The sequence below is a fragment of the Epinephelus lanceolatus genome, chromosome 3 (assembly GCF_041903045.1).
Source record: "Epinephelus lanceolatus isolate andai-2023 chromosome 3, ASM4190304v1, whole genome shotgun sequence".
Taxonomy (NCBI): Eukaryota; Metazoa; Chordata; class Actinopteri; order Perciformes; family Serranidae; genus Epinephelus; species Epinephelus lanceolatus.
This window is the reverse complement of record NC_135736.1, coordinates 35334244-35349187: the sequence shown is the minus strand read 5'-3', so window position 1 is coordinate 35349187 and position 14944 is coordinate 35334244. Positions and strand designations below refer to the sequence as shown.

Genomic DNA, 14944 nt, shown 5'->3' with positions numbered 1-14944 from the left:
AATAAGACAGAATCAACTGCATACACAATTAAAAGTACATATAAATAAATTAAATAGTTTATCAAATAAATAAATAATACATATATTTTATAACACTGGAGGACACTGTTTATGTTAGAAAAATAACAAAAAAAGTTCAATAAAATATGAATTAAAAATAAAAAAATATTCAGTTAAATAAATAAGTGGTAGTAAATCAAAAATCAAAATAAATTAGCAAAAGTTAAAAAAAAAGTAAACTATACATAATATATAGTATGTAGTACAAAGTTGCAATATCTGTGTTGTCCATTTTTTCTATATAGATTAAAAATGGTTGCCATATAATGTGACATTTCTGAGCAGACCCTCCTGTAGAATAGTGAATTTCCATCAAAGTAAAATGATTTTTATCTTTAATCCATAGCTTAAAGGTCAGAGGGAATTTTCAACTTCCATGTATAAGCCGTGCAATCAAAAGAAATGTAAAGGCTATGATATTTTTTGCCTGGTGACGAAGATCAAACAAAGCTCAATCAAATACTGCAGTGGAGGCAGAAAATGTTATTCCAAAACACCACCTCATGTTTAATGATTTACATAACTTTATGATGCACACCCACACAGGTTATAAGTGTTAATCCTTTAATAAATGATACCTGAGAACAGTTTTTCCTTTTTACTTTTGCTTATTTAGACATTAATATTCAATGTCATAACGAAATATTTAAGATAATAACCTATATAATTCCTTTAATACCTCACACAGCTTCTCCAGGGAGGGGACGAAGTAGTCATCACAGACAAGGGCCAGGGCACAGAACATGTAAATGGTCTGTGGAGAGAGAGAGAGAGTGATAAATATTACAGGGATCAGTGAAGTATGAACATGTTGCTTGATGTGATTTATACACATGATACGATCAGGTGAAAAGTCCACGCTGCACTGTTAACCGTCATAAAGTACAGCCAGCTGAGATTTATCCGTCTATATTTCAAACAGAGCATTAACAGGTGGTTTGTTTTCAGTGTCTTCTCCTGCTTTTCATTCTATAGTGAACAAATCTGTGTTTGCACCCTGGATGCTGCAGTAAAGAGCACCTCTGCTCTAACCACTACATTAAATTTAGATGTAAATACTCATGAAAAATGAAACAGTGAATTTGGTAATTGAAGGCTTAAGATTCAAAGATCTGATCCCATTAGTGCATTAACGGATCAGACATAAAAAAATCATGAATAACATAACTGTGGGACCACTGTCTACATTTTTAAACAGTTAGTTTTACCCTTTATATACAGTACAGGCCAAAAGTTTGGACACACCTTCTCATTCAATGCGTTTTCTTTATTTTCATGACTATTTACATTGTAGATTCTCACTGAAGGCATCAAAACTATGAATGAACACATGTGGAGTTATGTACTTAACAAAAAAAGGTGAAATAACTGAAAACATGTTTTATATTCTAGTTTCTTCAAAATAGCCACCCTTTGCTCTGATTACTGCTTTGCACACTCTTGGCATTCTCTCCATGAGCTTCAAGAGGTAGTCACCTGAAATGGTTTTCCAACAGTCTTGAAGGAGTTCCCAGAGGTGTTCAGCACTTGTTGGCCCCTTTGCCTTCACTCTGCGGTCCAGCTCACCCCAAACCATCTCGATTGGGTTCAGGTCCGGTGACTGTGGAGGCCAGGTCATCTGCCGCAGCACTCCATCACTCTCCTTCTTGGTCAAATAGCCCTTACACAGCCTGGAGGTGTGTTTGGGGTCATTGTCCTGTTGAAAAATAAATGATCGTCCAACTAAACGCAAACCGGATGGGATGGCATGTCGCTGCAGGATGCTGTGGTAGCCATGCTGGTTCAGTGTGCCTTCAATTTTGAATAAATCCCCAACAGTGTCACCAGCAAAACACCCCCACACCATCACACCTCCTCCTCCATGCTTCACAGTGTGAACCAGGCATGTGGAATCCATCCGTTCACCTTTTCTGCGTCTCACAAAGACACGGCGGTTGGAACCAAAGATGTCAAATTTGGACTCATCAGACCAAAGCACAGATTTCCACTGGTCTAATGTCCATTCCTTGTGTTTCTTGGCCCAAACAAATCTCTTCTGCTTGTTGCCTCTCCTTAGCAGTGGTTTCCTAGCAGCTATTTGACCATGAAGGCCTGATTGGCGCAGTCTCCTCTTAACAGTTGTTCTAGAGATGGGTCTGCTGCTAGAACTCTGTGTGGCATTCATCTGGTCTCTGATCTGAGCTGCTGTTAACTTGCGATTTCTGAGGCTGGTGACTCGGATGAACTTATCCTCAGAAGCAGAGGTGACTCTTGGTCTTCCTTTCCTGGGTCGGTCCTCATGTGTGCCAGTTTCGTTGTAGCGCTTGATGGTTTTTGCGACTCCACTTGGGGACACATTTAAAGTTTTTGCAATTTTCCGGACTGACTGACCTTCATTTCTTAAAGTAATGATGGCCACTCGTTTTTCTTTAGTTAGCTGATTGGTTCTTGCCATAATATGAATTTTAACAGTTGTCCAATAGGGCTGTCGGCTGTGTATTAACCTGACTTCTCCACAACACAACTGATGGTCCCAACCCCATTGATAAAGCAAGAAATTCCACTAATTAACGCTGATAAGGCACACCTGTGAAGTGGAAACCATTTCAGGTGACTACCTCTTGAAGCTCATGGAGAGAATGCCAAGAGTGTGCAAAGCAGTAATCAGAGCAAAGGGTGGCTATTTTGAAGAAACTAGAATATAAAACATGTTTTCAGTTATTTCACCTTTTTTTGTTAAGTACATAACTCCACATGTGTTCATTCATAGTTCTGATGCCTTCAGTGAGAATCTACAATGTAAATAGTCATGAAAATAAAGAAAACGCATTGAATGAGAAGGTGTGTCCAAACTTTTGGCCTGTACTGTACATATACTGGCATTACAAAGGAATAGAGAGGGGGTTATGGATATGGTCTTGTTTATTCCCCAACTACTATCAGAATAACAGTAAAGCAACATGACCTCTGACTTGGAATGACACGATGGGCCCACTTTAAAGAACAGCATGTGATACATAACATAATTAGTATATATGCTGTTTATTCTGCTGAAGTCATTTTGATTTTTTTCTCATTTTATACAACTTGTGGAGGCTTTCAGGAAAAGATAAATTTGTCTCTATATGACCAGTAGGCATACTAAGCATCATTTAAATATCTACCAAGTCGTGAATTTAATAAAAGATGGGTTTGTTGGTTGTTGTTGTTGTTGTTTTTTTTTTGCATTTATTTCCCCATACTGATTACCATCTCTTCTCAAATCTGCTCATAACCTCTCCAATAGCTCTACTGTGCTCCTCCCCCCACGTCCATAACCTTGGTGTCATCTTCAATCAAACCCTCTCCTTTGACCAACATACCAAACACATCACCCAAACAGCCTTCTTTCATCTCAGAGACATCACCTGCCTCTGTCCATCAATCTTAGCTACAGAGATTCTCATTCATGCATTCATCACTTCCAGACTGCACTACAGCAACAGTCTCCTCAATAGTCCAAAACTCTCAAGAAACTACAACATATCCAGAATTCAGCTGCTCGTCTTCTCACACACTCTCGCACCCATGACCACATCACCCATGTCCTTCATATCCTCCACTGGCTCCCCATCCTCCAGTGTTTCCACTTCAGACTCCTCCTCACCACCTATAAAGCCCTCCATAACTTTGCTTCCCCCTACCTGTTTGAGCTCCTCCTCAGGCACACTCCCTCGCACACTTTCAGGTCTGATTTCTCATGAAGCAGTTCATCTAGGATGTTGTTTGTTTCCTTCTGTTTTTAGTTTGTCTGTCTCTTTTCTTTCCATAATGCTTCATGCATGACCGGGAGGTGTTTGTAACTATGTCTTGTAATCCCAAGTGGGATGGGCTAAATGAATTGGTATAAAGCAAATAAAATAATGAATGAATTAATATAGAGGATTTTCTTTAAGAAGTCCTTAACTTGAGACACTTAAGTTTGTTAAAAGCACAATTTATTATATATTATCATCCTCAAAAATCTATTTCAGACACTCAGTTTCAATATACAACCAAAATTTGCTTTGTAAATTTGTTAAGTGATAGAGTTAGGGAGCGATCACACCAAGATGAAATGCTAGAAATGCGACGCCAATCAAACCATTGTTTTCCTATGATACAGCGCGTCTGACCGGCATTCAAGCGTCTTTTTAGACAGGCGTTTTTCCGGCATCTTTTTAGACGCATGTTTTTGTAGACGCTTCTTTTTAGACACGTGTTTTTAGACGCGCGTAGACGCTAGCACGCATTGAATAAGCGCTTCCAGCGTTGCAAGCGTCTTTGAAGCGTCTGCGTCTCTAGCATCTCATTTTTGTGTGATCACCCCCTTAGTCTAAATCAACTAGATCTTTACAATTTTCAGTTTACTTTTCAAATTTGTACGACAACAAAACAGACTGTGTCGCATGTGCAAATAAACAATGTTTTTGAACCTTAGAAACAAAAATCATATACGTGTCATACCAATCAATAATGGGCCCAACACTGACCCTTGGGGAACTTAGAGTTACCTTCAATAAAAATCCTTCCAAACAGTCTGGCAGTATTAATTATGACTATAAGAGCTTACTGTATTAAATACTTTTAAGTCTGTACATTGTTAGAGTGTTTTTTCCCCTGATGCATTGCATAAACACCTACAGTACCACGTGCATCATTTCCTTGGCATCACATAATACATAAAACACAGAGCAGGGAGAGAAGCAGAGACAGATTGGAGATGAAAGACAGATAGCGCTGATCAAGAGAGAAAATGTCAGGTGGTGACGACAGACTGACGGGGAACATGTGAACAAAGGAAGAGCATGAATATCCTTACACACTGCAGTAACGATGCCTTTCAAAGAGCTGCTTATAGCAAGAATGGCATGGAGAGTGAATGTTCCTTTTTCCTTTTGTGTTCAGAGTTTTACTTTGAACCAGGAGCTCGTCTGTTTCCTGTTTGTGAACGCAGATGAGAGCGAGCTGAACTACCCAGCGCCTGCATGAGAGCTACGACTGAGCTCACTCTGAAAGACTCTATTGTGTGTGTTTGTGAAGAAGTGTGAGGAGTGCCATTACCACAAGGTGCTGATTTGTTAATTCAGTGCAAGCAAAAAGTCAAAGGTCACATGTAATCATAACTGTTTTAATCTTGATCCAGACTTGAGGTACAGATGGAGGAAATGAAATCAGCTGTCATCCATCTGAAGCCAACTGTAGCCGTGAGCGAACATTACGTGCACACTGAATGTAAATCTGTGTACATGTTCTATGTTGCGTGCAGACATGGAAGCCCCTAAATCTGGAGTTGTGTTTGTGTTTTTGAGAGCAAATCTTTTCTAAGAAGTGATGATGCCGGCATTAATGAGCTGTGCAGAGTCGGCGCAGCTCAGCGGTGCAGCTGTCAAGGGAACAGCAGCTGGAAGTAAAATACTGTGATATTAAAATTCAGCTCAAACACAAAGCATTTTACACTTTTCTGTCTCCAGGATGAATCCAGTACTAGAAACATACACGATCAATGACTATCTTCGACTGACTGAGAGAGGAATAGGTTCACAGCAGCTTCACATGTGGCTGCGCCAGAAGAAAAAGACGACAGGATCTAATCAAGCATTTTAATCAACATCCCTGAAGACCATATGGAGCTACAAGTGCAACATAATGCAGACAACATGAGCCACAGAGTGACATCTGTTCTGTAATTTAACTTATTTCTGAATAGCATTTTCAAACATTAAAGGGACAGTTACCCCAAAATCAAAAATACATATTTTCCCTCTTACCTGTAGTGCTATTCATAAATCTAGATTGTGAGTTGCCGAGTGTTGGCGATATCTGACGTAGAGATGTCTGCCTTCTCTCCAATATAATGGAATTAGATGGCATTCTGATTGTAGTGCTCAAAGCGCCAAAAATTACATTTGAAAAACTCAACAGCAATGTCTCTTTCCAGAAATTATGACCTGGTTTCTCAAGATAATCCACAGACGTTGTTGTGAGCAGTTTCATGTAGGAACTATTTTCTATCTACCGAACTAAAACTGTATCACCGCCCAGAAGGATGTGTGCATCTACTCATGGGCAAGAGGCTCGTGCTTGAGACAACGTGAGATGCAAACATTCATGGCGTCCTCCTCGGCTGAGCTGTAACGTTAGCTAGCTCAGTAATGCTAGGCGAGTGATACAGTCGGCAGGTGTAGTTCCATAGAAAGAAAATAGTTCTTACATGAAACTGCTCACAACAAGGTCTGTGGATTATCTTGAGTAACGAGGTCATGATTTCTGGAAAGAGACACTGCTGTTGAGTTGAGAACAGTAAGGAAAACTGACACCAATTTGGTGAGTTTAAGTTTAATTTGTTTGATGTAAAAGGAAAATCTCAGCCTTGTCATAAATGCAATGTATTATTGCAAATCTTCAGTCTGTCCAATGATTGTAAACAGTCATTGGGTCTGTCGGGGGGACAAATTTTCGCTATAATGTGACCGAAACAATTCAAGACTCCTTGAATCTGAATTCAAGACATTTTAAGACTTTTTAAGATCTCGTAGACACCCTTATTTTATTGGAGAGAAGGCAGACATCTCTACAGCATATATCTCCAACACTCAGCAACTCACACTAAGACAATCTAGATTGATAAATGCCACCACAGGTAAAAAGGAAAAATATGTATTTTTGATTTAGAGGTGAACTGTCCCTTTGAGATGTTTTTAAGAATTTGACTTCATGAGACATTTTATTCTTTAACCTGAGAAGTAGCAGGAAAATAATCAGGTAAGAGTATGATTAACAGTAAAGGAGAGCAGCCGCAGGTGGAGAGAGGACTGCCAGCACATTTATACTGTACTATTTATAGTCTGTATTCTGGCTGTTCAGTACAAAGCAGTGGTGGGATAAAGCCACTGTTCTGCAAGTTGCACATAAGTCTAAAGTCTAAGCTATGACGTCCCAAGTCCTCAAGTCTTCAGTCCCACCAAGACCTAAGCAGAGTCCAAGTACTAAGCTTTGTCTTTCAGTCCTAAATAAGTAGGTATACATTCAAAAGCAAAATAACGTGGTGTGTTATTTTTTACATCTTAATAATAACTATAATAATATGTGATGATAATCTGAGGTATCGCACTGCTAAAATTATCTTTTAATCCAGCTCATGCAAGATTATTTTCTGATGTTGGACTGATGGAACTTCAGGAAACTGAAGATTTATTCATTTTCTGTAACCGCATATGATGCTGGGAGTTGAGGGGGGGCTGGAGCCTATCCCAGCTGACACTGGACGAGAGGCAGAGTACATCCTGGACAGGTCACCAGACTATCACAGGGCTGACACATAGAGAGAGACAACCATTCACGCTCACAGTCACACCTACGGTCAATTTAGAGTCACCAATTAACCTGCATGTCTTTGGACTGTGGGAGGAAGCTGGAGTACCCGGAGAAAACCCACGCTAACACAAGGAGAACATGCAAACTCCCCATGGTTTCAAACCCTCCACCCCGGGTTTGAACCAGGAACCCTCTTGCTGTGAGGTGACAATGCTAATCACTGCACCACCATGCCTAAACGGCCAATGCTTAAACAGACTGTAAGATGTGGTTCTGTCATGATCCTATCACACGTTCATGCTCGACATATTAATGGGTTACATAGTCCCTAGTTTAATACCTTGTTTGAATATTGCTTTACATACAGCATATTATGTTATATGTCGCTGTCGCTTCTCTCATAAAGCTTGTTCGTCGGCTCACTTCCTGCGTACAATGCTCCGAACCTGTTTGAGTAAATTTCAGTGAATATATTGCACGCTTCTGTTTAAATACATGCAGTCACAGTGGGCGAGCTTTCTCCTCTGGCCCAGTTTGCATCTAATTTTGACTCTCATTTTCCAAAAATGGAAAGGTGGAAAAGTACAACAGCATTAGAGCTACACAACAAACTCTGCAGGTATAAGCCCTGATTGTCCGTCCTGAAATTCACAGAACACTGCTCTCTCCACAAAGCCAAGCATGGTAACACCTGCCGTGAAATGACATACAGTACATTATTTTAAAGGTTAGACATCACGGGAAAATAGTTTGTGATGATACACTGCATTTTTGGCTTTTTGTTATTTTAATCTCCTAGCATCCTCAAAAAGGTTATTTCCATTTGCCCTTCTGTGGCAGGAAAAAGCCAACTCAGAGGGTGGCGCACTGTAAGTAGTGACATCGTCTGTAATGTCAGAATGTACCGGCAAAGTGGTCCATTTGGTCGTTCTCAGTGCTGTGTTTATGCACAGTGAAGTTCTTTGGAGACGCTTCTCTGCTGGTATGAGCTTCCATTACAGTCAGTCCCCCCAGAGACTATCAACCCAACATGGGTCATGATGTACTGGAACATTCTGCCTGCCATGTGCCAGTCATGTAAGACTGACGGCAGAGGGGCTCTATCGTAGCCTTGACCTTGTATATTGACCCCTGCTGGGCCATGCTGGAGAGGCCAGTGGGGCTGGTCATGCATGTGCTGAAGCAATACTGCCAGAGAGGAGAGGAGAGGAGAGGAGAGGAGAGGAGAGGGATTGTGCTGCAGATCCAGATGGTGTCTTCTGCTCAGCCAGATAGGATGAAATATCGACAATGGTACCATTTGCTTAGTTTTGCTTTAGATCACATTCTGCCAGCAATTTTCCTGTGAAGTGTTTAGACTTCTAATTTGCAGTTGTGACTTATAAGGGGTCTGATAAATGTCCTCAATTGATATCAATTCAGTCACAGAGGCTGGGGGGGGGGGGGTTGACATGCAGCAAAGGGCCATAGGCTGGACTCGAATCCGGGTCACTGCGGCAACGGTCCTTTACATGGGGTGCCTGCTCTATCCACAAAACCACCGATACACCACCATGGATGGGTTTACATTGTTAGTTGAAGTGTGGTGCATTTTATAAAGATGGTGAAGGCTGCCTTTTCTGTCAAAATCACACACTGAGGGACGTGACACAGCAGCATTTGATGCCCTGGGACTGAAATAAACTACACTGCCAGTGTTCATGGTCCCTGTTAAAGGTTTTTTTGGGGGGAGTTTTTCCTTATCTGCTGTGAGGATCCAAGGGCAGAGGGATGTCGTATGCTATAAAGCCCTCTGAGGCAAATTGTGATTTGTGATACTGGGCTTTAAAAATGAAACTGAAATTGAAATAATGATGAAATATGTCAGCCAGTGCAACAGTCTGGCTCAGTGATGTGTTTTAGTAGGCTTTGGACATATGTGGCACTCTATGGCACAGAGGAGTAAGATGTATCAGACTTTGGATTTTTAGTCTAATGTTTTAATTGTTGGCTTTGGTATTTTCATGGGATTTATTGATTAGAAGAAAAATATAGAATATCAACAGCCTCATTGTTTCAAATGAGAGTACAGAATACAGAATACAGAGTTAGATTTGTGAAGGTAAACTTACACACAGGACATGCAGGGCCACAGCTCCCTCTGTTCGCTCTTTGTGTGTGAACAAGTCTGTCGGGAACTCGTGCAGAGCTGAAAGAGACAGACACACCAGGTTAGAGCAGTTCATATACTGTATGTGAGTGTGTGTGTATACGTATGTGTGTGTTTCTTCAGAGCATGGTACAGGGAACATATTTCCAGTGAACAGCAGAGAGGTCAAACCTACAAGCAAAGAAACCCGCTGAACTCATGTACTGACAAGAAGCCCTGCCCTGAGAGTACCTTGCCCAAACGAGTGTGACAGTCTAACTGTGCCCTGCCAAGGACTGTGCACAAGCATGCTTCCTCAAAGAGTGACAAGACGAGAAAAGGGAAATGGAAAAACTGAGCACCAGGAGGACAAAGCGAGGGCAAAGAGGAGAGAGAGCACTGTAAAAATAGAGCCAGGGATATTTAGGGTATGGCAAGTAGGATGGAGAGCAGAGGAGAGAGAAAAGGTGGTGGGAGTTTAACCGCAATGTGAGCACAGTCGGGTGTGTGAGCAACTGTGTGTGAGCAAGAGATGGAGACAGCAGAATTGAGGGAAAAGCGGAAAGTTGGCAGACAGAGAGAAAAAGAGGGAGTTTGGTTTTAAATGGTGGCCTGAGTTATTTTACCCCCTCTCCATGGCTTCTTGACTTCCTCCCCTCTCTCAGCCCCACAGTCCCTCCACGACTGCCAAGACCAGTGACAGGCGCTTGGCTGCCGGGGAGTGTGAGGAACCTTTGCCTCTCGCCCCTCCAGCATCAAGCCACCCCTGTCATCATTTCCTCCCACACAAATCAGGAGCCCATTTACAGGCCACTGCTAACACCTGTTACATATTTCAGCACCTACACGATTCCCTGGGAAAGGTCAGCCAGGCATCAGGCAGAGAGTTGGGCTAAATCAGAATCAGAAATATTTTATCGACCAGCGCAATAAACACAGAGAAGGATTGGAGTACTTTATAAGGGCAATAACAATCCAAGAACATAACAAGTTTACAGACTGTGGAAGATATAAGACATTTTACCAGAGATGTTGATGATTAACTCTGACCAAACGAAATAACTGCAACATGTTACTCACGCTGCCTTTAACTGGGGTCGTGTTTTATGTGTTCATGAGAAGAGTCCACATACAGTAAATGCCCTCCTCCTGTGGTATTCACAACCCCATCAGTGGAAATTTTCTGAAAGTTCAGAGTTCATGAGTTGTGACATGTTCGCTGACATTGTTAGAAATGGATAATAGGCGGCCATGAACATTTATTTTTTCAGTCAATGATAACTTAATTCAATTTTCATGACTTTTCAAGGACCTTTAAAGGCCCAGTGTGTAAAACGGGTTGAAAACCATTGGAAACAGTGACATCAGTGGTCAAATTCTAGATTGCAGGGCTCACTCGCTCACCCCTCCCATCGGGTAAATGACGGTGGCCACGTAGGGACAAAAAGCCTTGCACACGAGTTTTTCAGGAGTAGGTCTATCTAGCGACGAGGTGAATGTTTATTTAGAAATCTAAACCATGTTACGATATTGTAATGAATCCCTCACGAGCAGGAGACCAGAAGAGCGTTCGGGAAAAAGGCCCGTTTATTTGAGCACTCCAGAAACTCCGGTAACACTCCAGGGGGTAAAAGACTCCGTCCCAAACTCTGACTCTTCTGGCGTAACAGACACACTTCATAACTTTACACACATACTTGTTTACCATACCGAGTGAGGACCCCCTCCCCTCTCTGCTCCGCCAATCTCCAGCCCGCACACTGACTGACAGCATAGCCTGTAAACAGAGCTCAGCTGTTTATTTAGCCTAGCAATATCTCCGGACTATAGTAGCTGCAATGGACGACTTTGAACACGATTTTGAAGAGTTTCTTGTAGCGGACACAGACCCAGAGCCATACCTGTTTGAGCCAGAGCATACAGATGAGGAACTCCATGTGTTTGATGCTGAGCGGGCGAGAAGACAGGCTGAATGCACAGAATGGGATTCGGTGCTACTGCTACCATCGTTGGGGAGATATATCATCAGGAGGAAAAGCGCCGCAGAGAGTGCATCACAAGGAGTGAAGTTGCGTCTTCTTTTCCTCGCAGATGACGGTTCGGGTTCATTCTCTCCTGTTGTGTGGTAAGTGTGGTCCATTCGCAAACTTTATAACTAAAAAAACTTTTCACTACTCTCTATCGATGAACTACTAACACTCTGCTGTTTCCTCCTCCTTCTTCCTTCCTTCCGCTGTCTTTGTTGGTTCATTTATACACGCGAAATGCTTCTCTGGCTGGCTGGATTGTCCGCTCGGTCTGCCGTACATACATGGCGGCGCAAGATGGCGACCTCTCTAAAGCAAGGCCCTTGCTATATATATATATAAAAGCATAATTATAAGGCTACGAAAACCAAACGAATTTTATTTTATAGCGATCATACACTTGTATAAACATATTAATGGGTAGAATATTCAGATTCAGATTCAGATTGACAATAAACCATGCCAAATATTACACACTGGCCCTTTAATTACATTTTTTTTCTTGTCCAACTCGCCTTGTGTTTTTCAAACGTACCACATTCTCTAATCATCACGTCGTAACCTGTGACAGGCTGTTACACTACAATAACCACTGCAGATTCACATATATGTAGCTTTTTGCTGAGTCATGAGCGTCACGTAGGTTTACATTACCAAAGGTTTATGACAACACGACTTGATGACACCGACTCCTGTGTGCACTAGAGATGCAAATCTTGCGGATATATCTGCGACATCCACGGATATCTGCAATCCGCGGGTGGGTGTGCCAATAAAAATTAACATTGTAATTCATTTCGGGTGGATTGCAGGTGGATTTGTCAGTTATATTCGTATTTAATAACCTTTATTTATATAGCAATAAATAAATGTGACTACATTCGAAAGTAGCCTATAATCTTTCAATTGTTTAAGTCAAGAAAATGCGCCTATGTGAAAAGCGAATGAGCAGGAACATCTGGACATAATTTAAATGTAAATACAATAACTTAATGTTTGGCGCAGATTGGGTGCAGATGCGGGTCTCTAAATTTCAGAAGATAATTACGTCGGGTGGGTGGTGGGTGGATGATTGATGAGTGCAATAGGATTCGGGTGCGCTCAAACGCCATCTGCGCATCTCTAGTATGCACATGGCAAGACAGGACAGGGAAAGACGCTGTGCTGCTGCCGGAAGAGCCGCTGACTGAGTTCCCTCTGAGCGGTAACTCGCTAAAAGAGTCTGAGAAGTCCGGGGCTGTTCATAAAATATTCAGGACGCCACACTTTATTCCACACTACTGAAGCTGCTCCTCTTTTTGGAACAACTGCAGAGTCAGTAATAATTTCATTTTTAGCCATGCTTGTTGTTGCCAAGGGTAACAGTATGATGTCAATATGTCAACAAGTCGAAATATCGCAAGTATCAGGATATTAATTTTTTTTTAATATTATATTTAAAATTTTACCGGTATTATCGTGAACGAGATGATATGGCACACCCCTAATCTCTAGCATAACTAAAATCTTCCAGTAACTTTTCTCTAGATATGTTTTAAGGTAAATAATGAAACAAATAAAATACTGACTTTCAAAATATGTTTTTCATAGCACCGCATTTTCCTAGATTGTGATTGATGATATCTGTAAAAGTGACATTATTGTTATCAAGAGCTTTGGGTCTGGAGGAGTATTACTTCTAACAGACTACATCTCTTATAAAATGGACTCAGAAGTACATATACGAGTGATGAGTAATGGGAAACAGTGACAGAGAGATGATGACATGAGACAAAGGTTTGAATGAGGAACATCAAGGTTATATGCATCTGACAGAGCATAGAAAGCCTTCTGCATCATTTACTCCCACTCAACAGACAGGTAGGCAAACATAAGTGGGTGAGAGAATGAATGAATAAACCAAGTGCGTTAGGAGTAGCTGAGTAGTTTATCATCCCACCTACATTTAGTCTTATTTCACTTCTTCACAACATGTTGCAGAGAGAAAATGAGAGCAGAAAGAATAGTTCACTACTTTCCCACTGTTTGCTCCCACTCTCCCCCCGTTTTTGTACTTTGTTGACCAATTTGCATCTACAGCATCTTGCTGTGTTTGAGTGGCTGCACTCCTCCTCTGCACTCTGTTCCACCGTTATGACTTCTTAAGCCTAACACAATGCAGAGCAGCCTGTAAAAAGCCACAGAGCAGACAGCCATCTCACAGCGACAGCTGGATGTGTTTAATATTTACTGTTACAAGCCGGTGTTAGCTAGCTCAAACTCAATCCAGCCAAAATGCCAGGCGTGTGTGTAGGGAAACAACAATCAGCTCTCATGTCAGGAATGAATGTAGATAAGAAAAACGACAGCACTCCTCTATGAGGCAGAAATGCCAAAAATAAAAGATTCACTAGAAATAAATTTGAATCGTAAGGTTCAAAGAGTAATAAAAGAAAAAACGGATAAAATCTGACAAAATTAGAAGAATGCTGAGGCTGACTGTCTCCTGAAGTCTTCAAAGAGCCTGCAGATGAAACCCACAGTGCTAATTACTGTTCCAAGAAGCATGAAGTCCAATTTCCCACGAGAAGTACATGTGCGGACATGATGCAGAACCACACACACTCCCACAAGAAACCCACTGAACCTTCATGTAAACAAGGTGTTTTATACACAACACTGAAAAGTTCCACTTCACAGCACCTCGTTCTTTGTAAAAGTGAATCAGAAACACATGCTCACTGTGTCGCACTGCTGTGTAGAGCTGTCGAAATACAGTCGTATTCTTAAAGGATGAGTCTGATTTATGACTATTTTTGTAGTTTTTGCCATTAGTTAATTTATGACCAAAGTAGCCAACACCTCTCCCAAAACGCAACTGTCCCATCATAGTTTAGTGGTCATAACTAATAGGCCTGTCAAGCTTTGGATTTTTCAGCATGCTGAAGTGTTGTGCACAGTAGGGAGATGTCTAAAGGTCTTTGCACACTGAGTTGCGCTTTTTTTTAAATCCGCCTGTCTTTCATTTGGCACCACAACTGCATGAAGCCCTCTCTGTCTCCACATTCTGTGTTCGGTCCACATCCTCCTCCCCTTCATCATCATCCACCGGAATATCACGGAAATGATATGTTATGAAAATGATTCTGTGCGCCCCGTTCCTCTGTCGTGTCACAGCTGTGTCCCGCCGCCACATTGTCTTCACTGATTCTTGGTCAAACGTCTCGAAATGCTCCTGACGGACGTGAAAAATGCAGATAATTGAACCCGTTCTGAAAATTTCAATGACGGGAGAAAGTTTCAGACTCAGTGTGCAAACCTGACTGACACAACATGAAGTCATATTTATTTTCAGATGTTTTTTTTAGGTGTAAACTGACTCAAACTGACTTTAGAGCAAACGTGTAAGGAATGGATTACACATTCTGATTATATG

The 14944-nt window shown here is 41.4% G+C and overlaps 1 protein-coding gene across 1 annotated transcript in view; it reads right to left on the bottom strand.

The window, feature by feature from the left end:
- LOC117255852 (sodium/potassium/calcium exchanger 3-like) overlaps positions 1–14944 on the bottom strand; it is a 79456-nt gene that overhangs the window by 20828 nt on the left and 43684 nt on the right. The window contains exons 3-4 of the mRNA XM_033625068.2: positions 9486–9562; positions 740–814 (exon numbers count right to left, since the gene is read on the bottom strand). Of these exons, the coding sequence (XP_033480959.1) occupies positions 740–814; positions 9486–9562 (152 nt within the window). The remainder of the gene's footprint in view (positions 1–739; positions 815–9485; positions 9563–14944) is intronic.